The sequence below is a fragment of the Meles meles genome, chromosome 5, assembly GCF_922984935.1.
Source record: "Meles meles chromosome 5, mMelMel3.1 paternal haplotype, whole genome shotgun sequence".
Lineage (NCBI taxonomy): Eukaryota > Metazoa > Chordata > Mammalia > Carnivora > Mustelidae > Meles > Meles meles.
In genome coordinates this window covers 70,996,347-71,019,483 of record NC_060070.1, presented here as the reverse complement: position 1 = coordinate 71,019,483, position 23,137 = coordinate 70,996,347, and the positions used below count along the sequence as shown (strand labels likewise).

Below are 23,137 nucleotides of genomic sequence, written 5' to 3'. Positions count from 1 at the left end.
AAACTTCATAAAACTTAGATAAATAAAATTACATTTCTAACTTCTCAGAGCAGGCAAAGAACCCCTAAAAGCACAAGTATTTCTTATAATTATAGAGAAAATCTTCCGGCATAAAAGGATGATAGGAAGTTGGACAGATGCTTCGGATTACACTTATTATTAAAAACAAACAAACAAACAAACCTTAAAGAATTAGAGTTTTAGGGGATCTCCCCTACTTTTCTGCCTGCATGCTTACTTCAGAGTGTTGTACTAATAAATCATTTGTCTTGGCAAGGCAATGGGTAAGTTGTAATTTCAGCTTGAGCTTTAGGAATTCTGACATAAATACACTCACAATTGTCGTCCCTAATCTTGCCAAAGGCCTGTGGTGCTTGAATATGACTTAGAAACCAAAGAGTATCCGTTTGAAAATAATATGTTGTAGCCTTAACGACTTTGACTCTCGGATCCCAAGCTGAGTTTGTGGTCAAGGATGCTGGCCCTTTGTGAGAAGGCTTAGAAGGAACCAGATAGGATTTCAGCTCTAAGAGAGTTCTGTTTGGTGGCATTCAACAGGAACCACTTAAAAGACTATGTTTGTAAAATATCTGTATATTGGGTTCTTGTAGGAAAAAGAGTAGAAAAAGTGATCTAAATATTACACAAAATTTATGAGTTTAATTTTTAAAGGTATCTGGCCTTAACGAAGTCTCATATAACTAAGTAAATATACTATCAGTAAGATTGTAAGTTAACTTCTTCAAAATTGTTCCTGATAAAAGTATAGCTTTTTATGCTAGAAAACCAGGATATGCTTAAGGAACAAAGTGACCATTTAAACAATGATACTTTTCTCTGGAGGAGCAGAAACAGTTCCTGAAGGTGTGTGTAGCTTTTGTAATAAATGTTCCCATTGTCTAGAAGGAGGAGGTGTTAGAAACTATGGAAGGGGGTGGGGTGAGGGAGCATGTGCGCCTGGGTGGTTCGGTAGGTTAAGTGGGTTTGGCTCAGGTCATGATCTTAGGGTAATGGGATGGAGCCTCACATTGGACTCTGTGCTCCATGGGGAGTCTGCTTGGGATTCTCTCTCCTCCCCACCTCTCTCTCCCCCTCCTTGTCACAACCCCCCCCCCCAAAAGAAATCGCTGAGGGAAGGGACACTAACCTGAAGGCGTATGCAATACAAGACCATGTTATAGCGGAATTTATTAAAGCAAGTTCTGTTTCCTTCCAAATGCTAGCAGGTGTTGCCTTTTAATTTAAAATTACTTTGAATTTATTTTTAAAAACAGATCTTCTACACATTCAACCAGCACCAAACAATGGCACCCATGGTAGTTTAAACCATCTTCTGAAGGCACCTTTTTATGAGCCAGTCCATGCAGAGGAAGTGTCAAAGCCTTCTGTTTGTGGCTTTACTGCTCCATTGCCCACAGATACTCTAAACTGTTCGTGCCCCAAGCTACAGAACGTAAGTAATAGCTTCACATGTCCATAAGAATGTGAAGGGGCAAGTTGATCTATAACCAGGGTTATAATAGGGGTAGCTGACCACCAGGTTTGTGTTCTAGTTCAGATATTTACTAAGTAAGTGTATGTGCTGTGTCTGGAGTGTGTCTGGAGATGAGAAATGCATTGTAAGATTAAGTATGTGAATATGCTTTGTAAACTGGAAAGCACTCTTTGGACATTATTAATTCCCTTGTGGACTAAGTGTCCTTAACCGTTCAAAGCAGTAGAATCTTGAAGCTGTCTTTGGTTTCCTTTGTAAACTTATCCCTCTTACAGCTAGGGAGATTCCGGTGTTAGGAGTCCTCCCACCCCCGAAGGCAAGGAGTCAGAACAGGAGCTCAGAATCCAAGGACCAACCCTCCCTGTGAGAATCAGAGCATAGGGATGGGGGCTGGGATTTCAGGATGGAATTGGAGGCCTGTTATTAGGAGTCGATCAAGTTAAAACGAATGTCGGTGCATTTGATGCCAGGTTTAAAATGTTGTAGAGTTAAATAAGTACCTGCTGCCTTGGGTAAGAGTTACTCCTTATGGCCAGGAGTGAGCAAAGACTTGACTTTCTCTAATGCTCAAAATAACATTACGCCACATAGATCAATAAGTATATAAAGAAATGCTGACCAAAAGAGGCTTTAAAGGACAAAAAGTCCAGCCAAGATTCCCAATAAAAATCAAGTCCACAGCTTGATCAGATCAGAGTAGGGGTGTGGGTTTCTTACCTACAGCTTACCTGGATGGAACCACCATTTAAAATAATAATAATCTTAAACATTAAAATGTGGGTGTTTTCATCTCCATTTTAGGAACAAAGAAGAGTTAGAGAAGCTAGGTAAACTGTCCAAGGTCACAGAAATTTGATCTACCTGACTGCAAACCTCCAAATTCTTCTTGTAAAGAATGCCCTTTGTTGTTCCAAGTGTGGTCACAGGAATAGCATCTGCCTCTTGAAAGCTGGTGAGAGATCCAGCAACTCAGGCCCCACTGGGCACAGGTCAGAATCTGCATTTTAACAAGCCTCTCAAGTGAGTTGTACTCATACTAAAGCCTGAGAAGCCCAGAGATGTAGTCATTCTAATTTAGTAGTTGATTCTAGCTGTGGTCACAACTTTGCCTCCTTATCAATTGTATCTTTGTTAACTCCCACACAAAGTATCCCAAGCAGTAGTAGGATCTCCATCTCTGAGCCAAGTGGCAGAGTTGGAATTTAAACTCAAGTTATTCTGGCTTCCTTGCTTAGTAGTAAAACATTCGGGTGTTACTGCAGAAATAATCCTGATCCCCTTACAACATGTCTTATCACTTTGACTTAACTTTCTCTCTTCCCCATATTGTTTTGCAGGCTATTGATCTAGAACATGTGAATCAAATGCTAAATCTCTCTCAAGATCAAAGTAAGTCCATAGAAAACATGTCAAGTCTTTGGTGTTTAAGCTTAACAAAACACATTATTGCCTTTTTGGGATTCCTTAAGATAAACTCATAGAGACTTTTGAACATAAAGATTATATTGCCAATATACTGGAAGAAAAAAAAACCCCACAAAACTAGATCTAAATAACAATCACAAGCCTGGGAGTTACAGTGCTCCCAAGAACACAACAAATTCCTTGAAATGGTTGTGCGTGTTCCTTTTCTTAGATGTGAGTAGCCCAAATGGCCCACCTCTACTGCTTCTTGTGTGACTGCGCCAAATCACTTAACCTCTCTGGGTCTCAGTCTCCTCATCTATAATGGCACTCACCTCATGCAGTTGTAAAGACTGAAAAAGTTACTCCATGGAAATAATTTAGAATAGTGCCTGGCCGCAGCGATATTATTATTACCTGTTATCTTTTACGTATTCTTGTGTTAAACTCACTGTGCCTGTTTCATCATTTATAAAATGGGGATACCTTCTTTATAGAGTTTTTGGGACAATTAAATGAGTTAATATATGTGTGCACTTAGAATAGTGCCATGGCACACAGTAAAAGTTCAGTAAATATCAAGGTTTGCTGATAATCTTTTTATAATCTGTTGAGTATTGCTGCATGGCATGAATACCTTGTAGGTTTTTAAACTCTCAATAATTGATGGGTGTTTAGAAATAATAGGCAAATAAAAATAAATAAGTACATTATGACATACTGTTCTTTAAAATTGCATAATCTTTCCTATGATAATTATTAAGGTAGGTCATCTTTGTTACAAAGTATGTCCTTTTCGTTTTGAGGTTGTATCTCTTCAAATATGTCAAATATGAGCTGTTAGCCCCTTGGCCAGATTACTTTTCTAAACCCTAGTTTTGTAACACATAGAATGGAATATAACACTTGCCTCAGAATTAAAAGAATTAAGAGGTTAAGTATGAAAAGTAATTACCAGAGTGACTGACACATAATAAACCACCAGATGATAGTTTTTTGCATAGAAATATTTGCTAATTTTACAAACATTTTTATTTTATGTTTTTTTTGTTGTTGTTTTGTTTTGTTTTTTCATTTTAGTAACAGTGACAGAGGAACTAAATTTGCCATTTGGGAGGCCCAAGGTTATGCAGAAGAACAAGGAGCACTGTCTTCTCTATCATAGGGAATATGTCAGTGGATTTGGAAAAGCTTTCAAGATGCCCATTTGGAGCTCCTATACAGTACAGAAACCAGTGAGTTCCTGTGTCCATTGAGCCCTGAATGATGGAACAGATTTGTAGTTCTCAAATAGTCTAAGAATTGACTTTTGATTTTCAGCAGAGATCCCAAAGGGTGTTCAACTGCTCTGTGTCTTGTAAAACAAGGTCCCAGGCATTCCTTAAAGGTATTTATAGGTGCTATGTTGGTGCAAAAGAGAACACATTGTGTTTTGCCGGAGAAATTAAAAGATGTTCACAGGCCAATTGGTAAGGCAGGTAGAAAAGTTTTCCAAGAGAAGCAATAGGAAATATAGAGGCACACTATTTATTTCATCTATCCCAAGTACATGGTAGGTGCACCTAGAATGTGAGGCTAACTAGATTATAAAGGGCTTTATATTTATTTGATTGTTTAACAAATACTTTTCTATCTGCTGTGTGATATGGTGGGCACAAGGAGCCTAGTGTGAGGAAGATGTAATCCATCTCTGAAGGATCCAGCACTCTAATAGGTCAGGCTAGACTTACAGGTATAGATGGGCTATGTCATAGATCTCTTTAGACTGGGTTTGAGAGTCCAACTGTTGAAATTCTCTTCTTTTTCACTGTCTGGCAATCTCTCTTTTGATATGTGACCCTGGGACGTTGGGCTACCAAAAGAAAGAAAATAAATCTCTATTTCACACCATATACAAAATTAAATTGTTGGTGGGTTTATAGATCTAAATGTGAACAGCAAATCCATATTTTCCTTTCTGTATATCTTGATGGCCTTGGGATAGAGAAGGACACAAGAACAATAACAACAAGAAAAATACAGAGGAAATCGACTAATTTGGCTATATTAATTTAATACGTGACAAAAAGACAAAGTTATGGATGAGACAATGTATTTGCATTGTACATAAGAAACAAGAGATGAGTATCTAGAATGGTAATTAGGATCCAGAATAGCTAATAAATCTCTTCCACTAATCAAGAGAATGGCAAACATCTTTTTTTTTTTTTTAAAGATTTTATTTATTTGACAGAGATCACAAGTAGGCAGAGAGGCAAGCAGAGAGAAAGAGAGGAGGAAGCAGGCTCCCCGCCAAGCAGAGAGCCCGATGGGGGGCTTGATCCGAGGACCCTGAGATCATGACCTGAGCGAAAGGCAGAGGCTTTAACCCACTGAGCCACCCAGGCGCCCCGAGAATGGCAAACATCTTAGTTAATAAATGGGCAGTGACTGTGCGCCAAGCAGCTGAACCTCATTCGCAATCAGGGAAACAAATGAAAGCAAAAATCAGTCAAAACACCCCTTCGGGGCAGGGATGGTTCTACTTAATGTATCCCAGCACAATAGAGCTGACCAGTAAATGTTTCTTGAATGAATGCATTGGCTAAATTAATCCCAAACCATGATTTTTAAAGACTAAAGGAGAAAGCAGGACTTTCAACTAGAAGGGTAAATAAATAATCAGGAAGCTGTTCTTTTTCTTTTTTTTTTTTTTTTTTATTTATTTGATGGAGAGAGAAATCACAAGTAGGCAGAGAGGCAGGCAGAGAGAGAAGGAAGGCTCCCTGCTGAGCAGAGAGCCTGATGCGGGGGCTTTGATCCCAGGATCCTGAGATCATGACCTGAGCTGAAGGCAGAGGCTTAACCCACTGAGCCACCCAGGCACCCCAGGAAGCTGTTCCTGTTGAGAAAATCTTGATATTTTAGATCCAAAGACTCAGATGATAAACTTCAACCTATCACTCTTCTTGTTAAGGGTAGAGACCCTCCAATTCTTTTTATGGCCAAGAAGTGATTGGTTGTATCTGGTTTATTTACTATTCTTGTTCCAATCCAAGATTTCTGGAGAAAAATAAGCATATTTTCCTGCTATTAACTGAAGCTTTGTGTGTTCCTGAACATCAACTCTACTGCTGACAATGGTTTAATTGTGGTGCCTGGTAGGAGAGCACTGATGCTGTTTCCCAATGTGGGCAAATATTTTACCAACAGTTACCTGAGTTCATGTGTCTTGTTAATGGCAGCATCGCTTTCCTATTATGTGAAATCTTCAGTTTGTGACTTTCCTCCACATACTGTGAAACAACAGTATGAATTTACTTACTCCTTAAAATAATTCCTATTTGTTTTTTGGTTTTGAGAAGGGCAGTAGATCCAAGGCCAGTGTTGTTATTCAATTCTCTGTTTTGAAAAGTCCAGGTAGCAGGGATTGTGTGGAGTTAAGGGGAATGTTTATGTTTTTAATACTTTCCCCTGCTGTCTTGCATTCCTGAATTTATATGAGCTTTGGCGGAAACCAGAGGCGGAGAGATTTTAAGTGGGCTCAGACCAGGAGTTTAGTACAATTCTTTTTTGTTATTATTTTAAAACTAGCTTCTTTGTTACCAAAAGTTCCTGTCCTTTCACTGATCCCACAGAACTACTTGTGCATTTTTCCTTCCATGAGACAGGATGGAATTCTAGCAATTTTCTGCTTTCTAATTCAGAAATTACTCTGTTAGTATGTTGTGGTTCAAGAAAATTACATACAAGGATGTTTTGAGATTCACATAAAAATGTTGTAAATCAGCCCTGTGTTTGAAAAATCAGACTTTAAACAAGCGCTTTTTGGAGCATGGGCCCAGTTGGCTTGTGCCTTTAAGTTTTATGAAGCTTTTGTTTTTCTGCGGTTTTGGTGGGTTTTCTAATTTTTGTTGTTCTTGTTATCACAAAAGAGTTCTGAAGAAGTACCTGTGATTTGAAATCAAGGTCCTGCAAGAACAGCTTCAAAACTATTATGGTTGTTTAGATTGTATATGGGTTTTGCTTCTGGGCCCATCGAGTAGGGCTGTGTGAACTGCTCTTTCTGTTGCTGGGTGAAAAATTGAAATTAAGAGCAAGAATTATGATTGTGTTTTAGAGTATATACCTTATAAATTTTAATGTAAATCAAAGCACTTTTTCAGAGAAGAAAATCGAGCATATGTGAAAAATGTTTCCCCCTCTCTCAATCTATATGTGTATACACGTCCCATATCATTGGATTTTTGAATAGCCTTTTTTTGTTTCCAAAGCTTGTCAGCACTAATACTATAAATAATGGCTCAATCATGTTCTATGATTCTTTACAAAACTGGGAACATTACTATGTGTCGTAAACATTTTTGGGGGGAACTATAGGAAATATTTTTCCCTATGGGAAAAAACCATGACCATAAAAATAATTTTAAAAGTATATAGTTATTATTCTTACCATAAGACCAGATGGTAACAGTTCTATCTTAAAACAAATAACAGGGGCGCCTGGGTGGCTCAGTGGGTTAAGCCGCTGCCTTCGGCTCAGGTCATGATCTCGGGGTCCTGGGATCGAGTCCCGCATCGGGCTCTCTGCTCAGCAGGGAGCCTGCTTCCCTCTCTCTCTCTGCCTGCCTCTCTGCCTACTTGTGATCTGTGTCTGTCAGATAAATAAATAAAATCTTTAAAAAAAAAAAAAACAACAACAACAACAAAAAAAACAAATAACATTAGCTTTTATGTTCAGCCTACAGGTAAAGAGAGTCTATAACTTCAATAAAAATAATTTCATCCACTGTTCAAGTTTTATTTTAACCCCACGCCAGACTAGAAATGAAAGCATCTCTCTTTCCTGTGTATGCTCATCATTTGCTTCTCTTGAAGAATTTTGAGAGCTAGGGAGTTCAGATTTTATCTGAGTGTCTGAGTTCTATTTATTGTTTTCCTGACTTTCTATCCCTTGGCTTTTAAAAAACTCTGAAGAGCTAGCAGGGTTGAAGTTGTTTCTGTGTGTGGAGGTGGGGGGATGGTTCGCTGTGCCTTCGCTCAGGAGCCCAGGACTCAGAAATGACGTCATCATACCTCCCCTCCATCCTTCTACAGGGCTGCCTATTGCATAATCTCCCCTTTATAAAGGAGGCCACATCCTGTCTTTCCTAGTCTCGATGCACTTATATTAGGGGTTCAGGTTTGGTGTGTAAGAAACAACATTTTCAGTAAACAAAAAAAAGTATAACTTTTTTTAGCACTTTCCCACTAAAGACGTAGTGATCCATGTCCCCCAACTCAAAGTCTGTATTACTTTGAGAAAATAGTAAATATTTTTGCCCAACTGTTACGTGAGTATAACTTCTACAGCTGCAGCCTCATGAAAATTATAATACACTTCCTTCCTTAATATTTTATTATTTGTTTATTTTTTTAAAAGATTTTATTTATGTATTTGACAGACAGAGATCATAAGTAGGCAGAGAGGCAGGCAGAGAGAGAGGAGAAAGCAGGCTCCCTGCCGAGCAGAGAACCCGATGCGATGCAGGGCTCAATCCCAGGACTCTGGGATCATGACCTGAGCCGAAGCCAGAGGCTTTAGCCCACTGAGCCACCCAGGTGCCCCCCTTCCTTAACATTTTAATAATTCTTTATTTTATTTATTTATCAGAAAGAGAGAGGGAGCGCATGCAGGAGTGGCAGGCAGAGGGAGAAGCAGGCTCCCTGCTGAGCAAGGAGCCCAACTCAGGACTCCATCCCAGGACCCTGGGATTATGACCTGAGCCAAAGGCAGATGCTTAGCTGTCTGAGCCACCTAGTGTCCCCATTTTTATAATTTTAACTGTTGAATATAGGCATTCAGTAGACAGATTTTTATTTAATCCCATTGCTTTCAATATGGTATATCTGCTCTCAGGACTGTGTTGTGTCCTTCAGTTTGAACATCCCTCCAGTCCAGCCTCTCCAGTGAGTAAACTTTCCATCTAACTTCTTTTATAGACTTTCATCCTGTCGTCTTCTTCCCGGCCCTATGTACATTACCCATCTTTAGGAGACTCTGAGTTCTACCCTCGGGTTTTGGCAGTAGGAATCCACTTCTTTGTGCTTTCCCTAATCATGGCTTCTGGTTGTCAGTATTTTCTGGTCTACTAAGTCATGTTACAGTAGTAAACAAGTGTTGATCTGACTTCCAGCTTCTGAAAATTTCGTATTATCCATGATGTGTTTTCATCATTAATGTTCTTTTAATGGGCTTTTGGTAGGGAGCAGAGATAAATGTGTTCAATCTAAAGATTGTATTTATTTATTTGACAGAGAGAGAGCGAGACAGCGAGAGAGGGAACACAAGCAGGGAAGAGGGAGAGGGAGAAGCAGGCTTCCTGTCGAGCAGAGAGCCCGGTGCAGGGCTCTATCCCAGGACCCTGGGATCATGACCTGAGCTGAAGCAGATGCTTAAAAACTGAGCCACCCAGGTCCCAAATGTGTTCAGTGTAGTTGTGGAGGGTACTCAGCTTCTATATAGTGTTTTCCAGCTGGAGTGGTGTAGCGTGTTGGGGGAATATCTTCTCTGGTTGCTTTTCCTCAGACTTCGCTCATCATCATCTCCTACCTGTTCTGTACCTCATCATGTTGCTCTCCTGCCTATAAATATAGTGCATGGTGTTTTCTTTGCCTTTTTCTTTGTGAATTGATCATATACATTTTATTTTTCTCCAGCTTTATTGAGCTATAATTGGCATGAAACATTGTATAAGCTTAAAATATACCATGTGATGATTTCATACATGCATATATTATAAAATGATCACTATATACATTTTAGATACCACAGTTAATTTTCACTTTTAGCCCAATGCAGTGAATAGGGGAAGGACATCCTAATTTAACTAAGCCTTCTTTTTTTGTTGTTAAGAAATCTATACATTGTGGACAGTAGTGGGTATATGAATCAAAATCTGAAAAAAATGAAATGAGTAGCAAAATGTTTACTTATGATTACATGTTAATTGAAATATGATGATTTAGGGGCACCTGGGTGGCTCAGTGGGTTAAAGCTTCTGCCTTCGGCTCAGGTCATGATCCTAGGGTCCTGGGATCGAGCCTCGCATCGGGCTCTCTCTGCTCCACGGGGAGCCTGCTTCCTCCTCTCTCTCTGCCTGCCTCTCTGCCTAGTTGTGATTTCTCTCTGTCAAATACATAAAAAATATTAAAAAAAAAGAAATATGATGATTTAATACTGTATTACCTTAGACACTTGGGTTTGGCAGCATATTTATAAAGTGGCTACGAGTGGATAAGTTATTGTATTTGTCTTTAAATATAAATAGAGTTCCGCTGGGTGGCTCAGTTGGTTAAGCAGCTGCCTTCGTTCGGCTCAGGTCATGACCCCAGACTTCCTGGGATCAAGTCCCACATTAGGTTCCTTGCTCAGCAGGGAGCCTGCTCTCCCTCTGCCTGCTGCTCAGCCTGTTTGTGCTCTCTTTCTGACAAATAATAAAATCTTTAAGTAAAAATAAATAAATAAATAAATAGAGTGACAAAGAAAATTGTAAAAACGTAATAATCCTATATATTACATGATAAATGAAGCACAGGTACCAGTTTTTTTTAGGTCAGCACGTAAGGAAGTTCGGACAACTGTAGCTTCTTTGAATTAATCTCAGATTGCCCCACTGAAGAATAATATTTTAAGTTATGTATGTGTATTTAAAAAAATGAATCGTTTTTATTTTATTTTCAATATATACTTATAAGTACACCATATGTATCACTACCTAAAAGTTAGATCCTCAAAAGAATTTTGTTTTTTAGTAGTAGGTCCCATTATTCATTTGCTCTCAGTTCAGTTTTATTCTGCAAATATTCCTTTCCAAGATGTATTCGATTTGCCCTCCCAGTGTCCCTAACCAGAAGGGAACCACAGAAGAAAACATTGCTGAAGACATCCATTTCCATTGCTTGCGTAGACCTGATTCACTAAGAAAATAGGAAAAGGTTAAATGAAAAACATTCTAGGGAAGTTACAAACCATATAAGGCAATGGGTTAGCCACAACTGTGGGTGTAACTTTTTTTTTTCTTTTTCTCTCTTTCAACAGGGAGACACATCGCCTCTTCCTCCCACTGTCCCAGACTGTCTGCGGGCTGATGTCAGGGTTGCTCCCTCTGAAAGCCAAAAGTGTTCCTTCTATTTAGCAGACGAGAATATCACCCACGGCTTCCTCTATCCTCCCGGTTAGTAGAACGCTTTTTTAGGGCAGCGACTTAGAAAGCCCTCATCAGCTGGATGTGGGCATGTGCCTTAAACATACGCTCCTCGCCCAAACTACCTGCTTGGGCTAACTAGCTGCCCAGGAGGTTTTCCAGCGGCTGCGGGCTGCTCTGAAGCAGTCCAACAGCTATAATAAAGACTAATACATTTTGCAGTGCAAACCACATATCAGCTCTAATCTGGCCCAGATGTTCAGAGAGTTCGGCAGGTTTAAGTTTAATTTTAAAACTGAAGATTGTTTGGAGAGGGACGCAAAGCAGTCTAGAAAAACATTTTTTCTGGCTGTTACCCACGCGAAGGTCTGCATGGGCGAGCACGCCACTGGGCCCGTGGCGAGAAATCAGGCTGGAATTCAGGTCTGTCGTACACGGATTGTGCTTGTACCCAACCATTACACACCATGGGTTAAGCAGCTGAACGAACTTTGCATTTGTTATTTGTAGGTTTTCAAGAAAGCATCTCTCTTGAGAACATGCAAAAGCCAGTGTTGTTTTTCTAAACTCTCATGTCTTCCCTATGCAGCAGCAAATGTCAGTTCAATGAACTCACTCATGAGATTTTCAACAATTTCAGCTTCTGGGAATGGGTTTGTTCCTAATATCTGGCTTCATTTTTTCTGGAAGCTCGACCTAAGAGATCAATTTAGAGATTTATAATTTAGGGATTCATAAGCGGGGGCTGGGAGGAGGCCTAATGAAACAAGTAGCACATCAATTTATATCCCTAACACAGAGTTAGGATAAATAAACTGATGTATCTTATTAAAATATTTGCAGAGTTCCCAAATTCATGCAGATACTAGAATGAACCTTAAGGAGTTGCAGCATTTTAAAATTGTATCTGTTGAGCTGTAAGACATCAGTTGATACGTAAATGTTTGCCTCGACAACAAAATGCAATTAATAACAAAACAACTGGGCGCCTGGGTGGCTCAGTGGATTAAGCCGCTGCCTTCGGCTCGGGTCATGATCTCAGGGTCTTGGGATTGAGCCCCGCATCGGGCTCTCTGCTCCGCAGGGGGCCTGCTTCCTCCTCTCTCTGCCTCCTCTCTCTGCCTGCCTCTCTGCCTACTTGTGATCTCTCTCTCTGTCAAATAAATAAATAAAATCTTTAAAAAAAAAAATAACAAAACAACTTGTCTCAAAAAATCTTAAGCATGAAATGAAACTCTTTGCTAACTCTCCACTATTTTGTTTGTTAGAGATTCCATTATAAGCTAATCTTATTTTTCTCTGAAAAGGAGGTAATGCCATATGGATTGCTATCCCAACTTTCAGGGCTTAATTTAAAAAGTAGAAAAAGCTTCTGAGGGTTCTGAGGACTGTGAATAGCGTGTGAAATTTTAAGGAAGAAAAAACCCAACAACTTGTTTTTCCTTGCTTTTTGGTATTCAGCCATTGGCCTTTCATTTAAATATGAACATACCCAAGTGTAGTTTAAGTATAAAAAGCCTTTTATAAACATTTATAGGCTTGCAGCTTTTTTCAACCCTCACAATATTTCCGTGATCTAGATGTCATGAGACAGTGAAGCACAGAGGGACAGAGCCCTTTGTTCCAATGGGGCAGCTGGTGGGCAGTGGAGCTGGGCTTCCACCCTGGGCGGTCTGGGTCTTGAGCACACATGCCCAGCACTCACTATGCTAGACAGCACATCCAGGAGTCCTCCAAACCAGTCGTGTGTGGTGTCGTCAGAGTCTTCATCAAGTTAAAACTCACTTCCTTAGGGAAATTTGATTTTGGAAGTTATTTATACCAGCATTATTGTTTTGTGCACATTCAATAACTATGCATTCATCCTGGTTCAGCGCTTGTTTTCTAGTGCTGTTGGAACAGATTACCACAACCCTGGTGGCTTAAAACAATAGAAATGTATTCTCTTACAGAGGTAGAGACCAGAAGTTCAATATCAAGATATTGGTGTGGCCATGCTCCCTTTGAAGGAAAGAATCTAGGGGAGAATCCTTCTTTACCTCTTCAGCTTCTGGGAGCTCCAGGCATCACTTGGCTTATGGCTACATCACTCCAGTCTTTGCCTCGGTCTTCACAGTGACTTCTCCCCTGAATCTCTCCTCTTCTGAACCTCCTCTCTCTTTATAAGAACACAAGCCTACTCTAAATCCAGGATAATCTCTTCTTGAGACCTTTAACTCAATTATATCTGCAAAGACCCAATTTTCCTATGTATCACATTCACAGGTCCAGTGTGGTTAGGCTTTGGACATATCTTTTTAAGGGTCACCATTCAACCTACAGGTATCAAATGCATAACTCGGCCAGCATTGTTAACCTCTACTGGAGGGTACTTAGTATCCCTGTGTATTGATGGCTAATACATTTTCATTAGTATGTAACAGTATTTTGCTTATTATGTAGTATGTTATATTTTCTCTTCTGGCTAGAGTTAATCAAGTCCATTTATTTTGCAGCAAACAATAGAACTTCGGATAGTCAATATGATGCTTTAATCACAAGTAATTTTGTCCCCATGTATAAAGCCTTTAAACGTAAGTATACATTTAGATGATTAATTTAAAAATATCTAAGTGACTATGAACTTATAAACCAAACACATCTTTTTTTTTTTTTTTTTCCCAGTTTGTCTCTGATATTGAGCCATTATGTTTTAATGCTTTGAATTTTGAGTTAGGAAGGATCTCTGACATAGATTTTTTTTTTTTCAATTTCAACTTTGGGTGCTTTGTGATTAGATCTTCAGTGATGGTGCTCGCTTCGGCAGCACATATACTAGAACTTCAATGATTTGTTTTTAATCCTAATTTAGTTCTAAATGGCTCTTCACACACACAAAAATTTTTTGCTGACCTTTACCATAAGTGAGTGAAAGGTGTTTGTCCCTAGAATCATAATTAATAAAGCAGTATGTATGTTCTGACCATAATTTGAATATCACTGTCCCGAAAGCGCCTCAACACTAGGAAGGAATTTGGAAACATTTGTTACTGTAATGTTAAGTCTGCAACTGCATCAGCAACAGGAAGTACCATCAATGTGACTTTTATTTATTTTCGTTACATGGACTATTTTGCAGAATTTACCAAATCACCCCTGACAATTATTGAAGCAGAATTTGACACTATTTAAATGTACCTCTCTGTAACAGAAAATATTTCCATGTTCAGTAAAGGTAGATATTTTTAACATCTTATTCTATTATTTTTAGAAATGTGGGATTACTTCCACAGTGTTCTTCTTGTGAAACATGCCATGGAAAGAAATGGAGTAAATGTGGTTAGTGGGCCAGTATTTGATTATAATTATGATGGTAATTTTGATGCTCCAGATGAAATTACAGAGTAAGTAATTTGAAAACAAATGGACTTTTTGATTTAGCAATAGGGTATTAAGAGGGGGAAACCTCAGTACTCTAAATAAAAGCTTAGTATTCTAAATATTACACAATGTATTTACATAGAGTTGTTATCATTGACTATTTTCAACTAGTCTAAATACATGGCAAAATTTTACACTGCTGGGCAAAGAAAAAATGTTGAGGAAAAGCTCAACAAAATGTTTATTTAGAAAATTTCTAAACAAATGGGCACAGGGCAAATATGATTTTGTAAAGGTTAAAGAGATAAGACTCACTGTGGTATCAATAAATATAGAGCCTGTCCAGCAATTAATTTAAGAAAATCAAGTAGTTAGGATTCACAATATTGTCCAATAGTGGATGAGTCATAATATATATCTCAGGGGAGGGTAGAGGCTTCCCCTAGAAACCTGTCTTATTAACCTGTATATCTTTGTACTAAACCTGGGTGTAATACGTTGCTAAGAATTACTTTGCAGCACACAGGCGTAGAGAGGTCTAGTTTTACTCATGATTTCTCTTTATTATCAAAGTGTATGAAGGCCCAAACTAAACAGCTGTGCTATCTGAGCTTCGACTGGGTAAAGCAACAGTTTCTACCTACAGCTTTTGATGGAGTGACGTTTATGACAACTCAGTGTGCGGCCTTCCCATTTCATTTGTCTCGTCCTTATTTCAGGGCTTATTAATCCTACATTCCACCGTTTAATAATTCTAGCAAACACTTTGATAGCACCTGACTACATGCTAAGTACTTTTCTAAACATGTACACTTCATTTAGTCCACAAAACATTCCTATATTAGATTTTGTTAGCCCCCATATAGAGATGGAGAAACTGAGGTATAGAGAGGTTCAGTATCTGGTCTATGTTCCACAACGAATACATGGTAAAGCCAGGATACAAACCATCTGAGTTCATGTAGAAATCCTAAATTCACAGTAATATCACTACTTACATCAGTCATACTGCTTTTACTGGACTCAGCCTACCTTTATTTTGCGCTTAAAACTTCTAAAAGCACCTCCATGTTCATTATCTAAAACAAAACAAAGGACTGTCATATCAGTTATATGGATTTATCCACATGTCCACCCTGTGAAGTGGGTTGTAGAGGTCACCTCCATGTTCAAGTTGAGGAAACTTACCAAGTCATAGGATGTGAGAGGATTAGCACCCACTCAGACATCTAGCGGAAGTGTTCAGCTAGAGTTGGAACTGGGGGTTCTTTGTTTCCAGTCCCTGCTCTATTGCAAATTGTCACTATGAAATATAAAGTTAACAAAACTAGAAAACACAAGAGGCATAATATCATGGTCTCCTTTTCTTTGTATTCTCATATTTTCCCATAATTTTTTTTTAAGACTTTATTTATTTATTTGACAGACAGAGATCACAAGTAGGCAGAAAGAGGAAAGAAAGCAGGCTCCCCGCTGAGCAGAGAGCCCGATGCGGGACTCGATCCCAGGATCCTGGGATCATGACCTGAGCCGAAGGCAGCGGCTTAACCCACTGAGCCACCCAGGTGCCCCCCATAATGTTTTATAATGACCAAATTTAGACTTCTAGAAAGTTCTGTTCTAGCTCATGGAAGTGTAAAAATATGTGATGAGATTTTGTACTTTCTGTTCATTTACTTTCTTTGACTGTATTTTTACTTTAGCATGTCTTTTAAAAAATGTATAATGACATTTATAAGATTCAGAAGCAAAAAATATAATAACATGAAATCTTTTCAATTGTGGTTTTAGATATGTAGGGAACACTAGCGTTCCCATCCCAACACACTACTTTGTGGTGCTGACCAGTTGCAAAAATCAGAGCCACACCCCTGATACCTGCCCTGGAGGGCTGGATGTCCTACCCTTTATTATCCCTCACCGACCTACCAACGTGGAAAGCTGCCCAGTAAGTATGCTCGCAGAGTCCTCAGGACCTGAGAAAAATGAGCTTCTCCAAGCTTTCATAAAAGTGGCTTTGACTACAACGTATTTTTTTAGTTGTTTCATGGGTAGAGTTGTACTAAATTACCTCATTTTTACACTTTTCCTTAGACTACTGATCTCTATGTAATTGATGTAAATTTAAACATGTATGTGCCTACATGAACATGTGTTTATATGCGTATCTTACATATTTTACACATATATGTTTTATTCACACTCACTCATAAGGAAAGGGGTGGTATCTTATTAATATTTTACTTCTTTTTTTTTTAAAGATTTTATTTATTTATTTGACAGACAGAGATTACAAGTAGGCAGAGAGGCAGGCAGAGAGAGAGAGAGGAGGAAGCAGGCTGTCCGCAGAGCAGAGAGCCCGATGCGGGGCTCGATCCCAGAACCCTGGGATCATGACCTGAGCCGAAGGCAGAGGCTTTAACCCACTGAGCCACCCAGGCGCCCCAATATTTTACTTCTTAACACAGAAGCTTGATGGTGCTACGTCAATGTTGGCACTCAATTATTGTTTCCTGAATGAATATGTAAATATAAAAACTCCATCAGCTTGAAACATGAGGTCTGAAATCAATTACATATGCGTAGACAATGAGTTAAAATAACACTTTTTTAAAACATCGTGTGTTAGTCTACTTCAACATCTTTATGGATCAAGGAAAATTGTATGTAAATGGTTACTTAAACATCATAAATTTTTATAGGAAAAATATGTATTCTTGTAATTGGGTTTTATTAGTTACTCAATAAATATACTGAATACCTATTAAGTGCATAGTACTGTGAAAAAACCTTTTAGAATGCACCAACGAAGAATACATTGTCTCTGCCCTCAGGGAGCTCATATATAACTTTGACATATAAATGAGATATATAAATGAAGTATAAATAAGGATAAATGAAATATAAACACATAAATGGGTCAGTTGACAATATAAAAATTATTTAAAAATGAGATGTCACAAAGTTGCTTTAATTGCTAAATCTAAAGTTGGGTTAATGGCTAAATAATATAAGGATTGTTTGAAACACATTTGACTAGGATAATCTATAAAGGAGGATTATCTAAAATGAGGAGAGAATAAGGTTCGGCCCTGAAAATGGGCAGAATCTGAACAAATTGAGAGGACTGAGAAGAACTTTCAAAGGAGAAAAGATTTGGTAACTGGATGCAACAGCCAAAGAAAAAGGGAGACTTGAAGATGAATCAGAGATTTTAAATGTAGGTAATTAGGAAAAAATGGGAGAGAGGGAAGTAGGAATGAGAATTATTTTGGCAGGTAGATAAGATAGTTAAGTTTAGGCATGTCCTTTGCAGAAATGGGTGTTCACATGGAAAATCCCACAGGCTAGTAGAGACTGGAAATTAAAGCTTAGATTCTAGGTAAGATTGGAATTCATCTCTCTTCTTTCAGGTGTTCAACACATAACTGCCTTCATCATACTATACTATGTGTTATAGGAGATACACTGATAAAGTAGACATGAATTCTATCAAAAGCAGCTCACAGTCCAGTCCTTAGATGCCTAGTATAATAGAAGAAAGAAGAGATAAATGGCATGAAGAGGGACAGATACAATTGCTGTAGGATTTCAAAGGAGAAATATTTCTTAGTAGGGAAGGTGACATTTTAACTGGGTCTTGAAGGTAGGATTTGAACTTGAATGTTTGAATGGTCTTTCAGTGACTAAAGATGGAGGGCAAAGGTTAGAGGCTAAGCAGTGGCTCTCTCAGAGTCCTAGAGCGGGCAAGTATTTCCAGAAAAGGATAAGCCATCATTCTTCATGTATGCTTCCAATGGCAGAAGTGGTGACTAATTCACCGTGGTGCTAGTTACCACTGAATCAGAATTAAGTAGTTCTTTATAGAAGGTTCTAGGTAGCTACTATGGATTGATTAAAATGGCTATGCAAAGAGGAAACTATTAACTACCCCTGGTCTAGGCCCTTACTGCCTTTTGTCAGGCCAGCCTAAGTAGCTTCATTGTCTCTTTTCCTCCCCTTCACCTCCCCTTCACCTCCCCTTCACCTCTGTACACCATCTTAGCTTAAACTTCAGATTTTTATTATGACATGCTTTCTCATCCCAAAACTTTATCTACCCTGAATGAAAAATAAAAACAAGCAAACAAAAACCTTCTAGCTTCTACTTAAGGCTCTTCACAATTTACCTTCAATTGGCCTTACAAACCCAAGTCGTGGGCCTGCAGAAGTCCTTGAAACTATTTGATGCATCTTGAGTTTCCCTCCTCAACATCATTGCTCATGCTTTTCTTTCCTAGAATGCCCTTCTTTTCCATCTGCTAAAAATTCTACCTACGCTTCAAGGTAAGGTACAAATGGTGTGAAGCTCAGACATCCAAAGTAAAGATGATCTCAAAATTCGTCTCCATCAAAGAAGATAACAGCACTACTGAATTGGACATTATCTAAGATTTCAAGGAATTTGCAGTGTAGTAAATTTATAAAGGTAATTAGGAGACTTCACAATATGAGTGTAAAGCAAACTTAAACTATGCTATGATTATGAGGGAGATTGTGGATAGATGTGGCTGTCAGTTAGACAAGAGGGAAGGGAGAGAGGGTCAAATGTAACTGAAAATTTAGGCATGACCGACTAGGAAATTTATGAGATAATCAGCTTTTGGGAAGGATGGGTTTTCTCTTGGCGGTCTTCAAACTGAGAAACCAGTTGAATACCTAGGAGGATATACGAGAAGCAGTACAGAATAGATCTTAAACACATGGATTTTGGAGTTGGACACCCTGTGTTCAGTTATTGACATTGCCTCTTTGGGTAAATAACTGAATATCAATCTCCTCAGTTGAAAACAAAAATTCACCTTCCCTTATAAAATTGCTGTGAGCATTAGAAAAGTTATTTCATATAAAACCCCAAGAATTCTCAATACATAGTAAGCAAATGGTGGCCATTTTAAAGAAGTCACATCTTATATTGGAGTTAACATTCTACAGTCAATATAAAGTGACATTGTATACAAGTAAAATCCTCTTTAATCAAATCACCCAATAAGTACAGTACATATACAAACTATACCTAAAAAAGTCTGAATCAGTCAGTATTTCCCTTAACATTAGGAAAGGTAATTCTGTCATGAGCACTAAGTGAAATAGTTGGCTTGTTTTTAAGGGGAATGCTGTATGGAAACTGCACTTTCAAATATTCTAACCAGTGAGGTACCCCCACTGTAAGAGATCTGAAGAAACTGACACCAGTTTAGAAATGATAGATTTACAGCACCACCTCACACTTGTTCTAGGGGACTAGATTCATATAGCCTTATTATTTATTTTCTTCCTTCCCTATTTTTCCATGTTTTCTGTCCTTCTTTTCACTTTTCTTTTTTTACTCTCAACTTTATATTGTTAAATTCCTGCCAGATAAAAGAGTATATTGTCATGAGTCCAAGTGGCAATTATTACTATGGCTTGTTCAAAAGATACTGGAAAATACAGGTATGGAACTTGGAAGAGCTGTGGAGACAGAACTGTGGAGACAGATTTGGTATTAAATTATGGGAGTGAAATAAAGTTGCCAAAGGGAAGAAAGTGGAAAGAAGAGATCCAAAGATCAAACTGAGGAAAATGTCTATAGTTCCAGGTCAGAAAACACCAGAAGCAATTGAGGAAACAGGAAGTGTCAATGAACAAGTAAGAAGTTAGAAAAAAGGAAATTTTAGAAGCTTGGAGTGACCAAATAAGTGAAGGATCTTAAAAAAAAAAAAAATCCACTCAAATTATCCTTGCCAAAGCGATTCCATTAGTGTGGTAGCAGCAATAACCAGACTGTATGTGGTTCAGGGGAGAAAATAAGGAAGTAGTTAGAGTGGAAAAAGACTGAAACTGATATTGCCTCAAAAACCTAACAAAGCGAGTAATATTTTAGGGGCATATAATAGTTGTAACACATACACCGTTGACTCTTGAACGATATGGGGGTTAGAAGTACTGTCCCCCACACAGCTGCAAATCCATGTATAACTTTTCACCCCCTCGAAACCAAACTACCAATAGCCTCCTATCGACTAAAAACCTGACAATAGCATAAACAGCTGATAAACACTAATTTTCTATCATGTACTGCATTCTTACAATGAAGTAAGCTCTAGAGAAGTGAAGTTGTTTTTAAGAAAATCATAAGGGAAAGACCTTTGCAGTTCTGTACTGTGTTTACTGAAACAAATCTGCATCTACATGGATCCTCACAGTATAAGCCCAAGTTGTTCAAGGGTCGATGGTATTTAAATACAGCTCATAAGAATAGCATGGATGCAAGGCTGCTCTTCCGATGGGAGGTGCTCGTACATCCCATTGTCTATGGGTAGCTTCTGTTCACACTGGTGGGTGCAGGTGACCTTACCTGTACCGAGTAGTCTCCCTGCTGAAATAGAGTTAAGTGTTGTGCTTTATTAGGTTCATTGAACTGCAATTTCAGGAGAGAGTAGACCTAGTCAGGTGTTGAGTAAACATTTAGTCGGCAAGACACCAAGGAAGTCTTGAGAGAGCAGAGCAATATAAATCAAGTGGGAGAACTTGTGAAAAACTTGATAAGAAACATTAAGTGCTGCTGAAATGGAAACTAGTAAAGGCAGGGAAAAATGAATTAATCAATTAGATTCCCATTGGCTATCTGAGCTCAAATTAATACAGTGTTTGTTTATTTTAAACATTTATTTATTTTAAAAAATTAACATGCATCATTAGCCCTTAGGAGGTTAGAGATACTTAGGGGGTTAGAGACAAGAAGTAGTTCCCTCTTACACTTCCTCTAGCTCAAATAATAGCTTCCTATTTTAAGCCTGCATATTTAAAAAACAAGCTAACTACCACACTGAAGTCAAATGACAGGGTTTTTTTTTTTTTTTTTTTATGTTCAGTTAGCCAGAATATAGAACATCATAAATCAAATGACAGTTATCAGAACACACTCTTCTAATTAAATAAACTTTCAAATTTGCTTCCTTAAAAAAAAATGGAAATAAAAATTAACAAGACCATATGAATATCAGAAAACTGTTATATAAAGAATAAAAGATTATGTAGACATCCATGGCTCTAAATGATTGAATTGATTTTGATGTAATAAAACACCTATTAAAAATCAGATGGCTAAGAAATGTCTGAAAAGATGCTCAGCTATAATGGTACTCAGGGTAATAAAATCAAACAGAGATGGAACCTTTCACACTGTGATTTGGCAAGGAAACAGTTATTATCTTCCACTACCAATGCCAAGTGTAAATTGCTATGAGCACCTTGAGGAGTGCAAGGTTTAATACCTGGTAAAATTAAAGTTGCATGTACTCTATGATCCAGCAAGTGCATGTGTAGATCTTAGAAAGCCATATTCTCGAATACAGGAAGTATGTGCCAAGTTGTTCATTACAGTATTATTTATAATGCCAAAAATACTATCAATATGGCAGTGGAAAAAAAAAAAAACTGCCACCACAAACCACAGCTAAAAACAAATGATTTAACTAGCTCTAGATATATCACTTTGGATATACTGCAGACATACTGATTGAGAAAGTAACTATAGAATGCCACTTGTAACATCGCTTACATAAATTTGAAAACTCGTAAGTCAGTGCTATGTATTGTATACGATGTGCAGTAAGTTTAAAGACACAGACTGGATTCACGTGAACTCGTGCTAGTGCTCAGTGCTGAGTAGAAGAACATCAGGAATTTAGCTTCATCTATAAGATCTTATTTCTTTTCCATCTGAAGTAAATATTAAAATAGCTAAACTTTATGACTTTCGGGTGGTATTTGTTCTAATGTACTTTGTACTTTTGTTTTTCCTTATATTTTCGGAAACAACAAAATGTAGGTATATCAAGTGAAGATTTAAGGCAAAAAAAAACCCCAGGAAAAAGGCAAACTTCTAAATCATAAAAGATCTTTCTGTTAATGAAAAATAATGCCCTGTGAAAAACAGTCTTTTGTTTCTCTTTTACAGGAATATATGCCAGAAGCTGTTTGGATTGAAGAAAGATGGCAAGCCCACATCGCTCGGGTCCGCGATGTGGAACTTCTTACTGGACTGGACTTTTACCAGGGAAAAACACAGCCTGTCTCTGAAATTTTGCAACTAAAGACATATTTACCCACATTTGAAACTGTTATTTAACTTAATATATGAATGATTTCTGGCAGAACGTAAATGATTCTTCCCTGTTAAACAATCACAAAATAAAGTTTTCAATTTTCCTTACCTCCTTAAAAAGCCATGTGGCATAATTTCATTATTCCCTTCTTGCTTTTTCATCTCTATAACTGTGAATTTTATTTTGAAGTCACTTTTTTTTTTTGCACAGAGATTGTGCTGTGTGAGACCTACCTTATTATATTTATAATCTTGAGCTATATTTTCATGCCCAGCATTAACTAAACAGAAGGGAGACCAAGAGAAGTCTCACTTTGGTGAACATTATATCGAGAAGTGTTACATTTGACAATTAGACAGTATTTATTAAAAGAAGCACATTATCTCATTCAGTAATTTCACTTATAAAAACTGTCAACAAATCTTTACAGTAGAAAAAAACAGAAAACAACCTAACAGGCTGGTTGAACAAATTATGGAATTTATTTAAACAAACAATGGCATGGAATGCTATTCCAATACTGTGAAGATAGAAGTAGATTTATATAGTGAATGTCTGTCTATTGTTAAACAGAGAAGTAG

The 23,137-nt window shown here is 38.0% G+C and overlaps 1 protein-coding gene across 2 annotated transcripts in view; it reads left to right on the top strand.

Moving 5' to 3' along the window:
* The window catches only part of ENPP3 (ectonucleotide pyrophosphatase/phosphodiesterase 3), a 74,921-nt gene extending 52,246 nt beyond the window's left edge, over nucleotides 1-22,675 (top strand). Inside the window, exons 18-25 of one of the 2 annotated variants that reach the window (XM_046004466.1) lie at nucleotides 1,275-1,453; nucleotides 2,833-2,884; nucleotides 3,980-4,134; nucleotides 10,959-11,094; nucleotides 13,560-13,637; nucleotides 14,315-14,447; nucleotides 16,216-16,372; nucleotides 22,409-22,675. In XM_046004466.1, the coding sequence (XP_045860422.1) occupies nucleotides 1,275-1,453; nucleotides 2,833-2,884; nucleotides 3,980-4,134; nucleotides 10,959-11,094; nucleotides 13,560-13,637; nucleotides 14,315-14,447; nucleotides 16,216-16,372; nucleotides 22,409-22,579 (1,061 nt within the window). In that variant the 3' untranslated portion in view covers nucleotides 22,580-22,675. Of the gene's footprint in view, nucleotides 1-1,274; nucleotides 1,454-2,832; nucleotides 2,885-3,979; nucleotides 4,135-10,955; nucleotides 11,095-13,559; nucleotides 13,638-14,314; nucleotides 14,448-16,215; nucleotides 16,373-22,408 lie in introns of both variants that reach the window. The other variant, XM_046004465.1, reaches the window with a different exon arrangement.
* The last annotated feature ends 462 nt before the right edge of the window (nucleotides 22,676-23,137 follow it).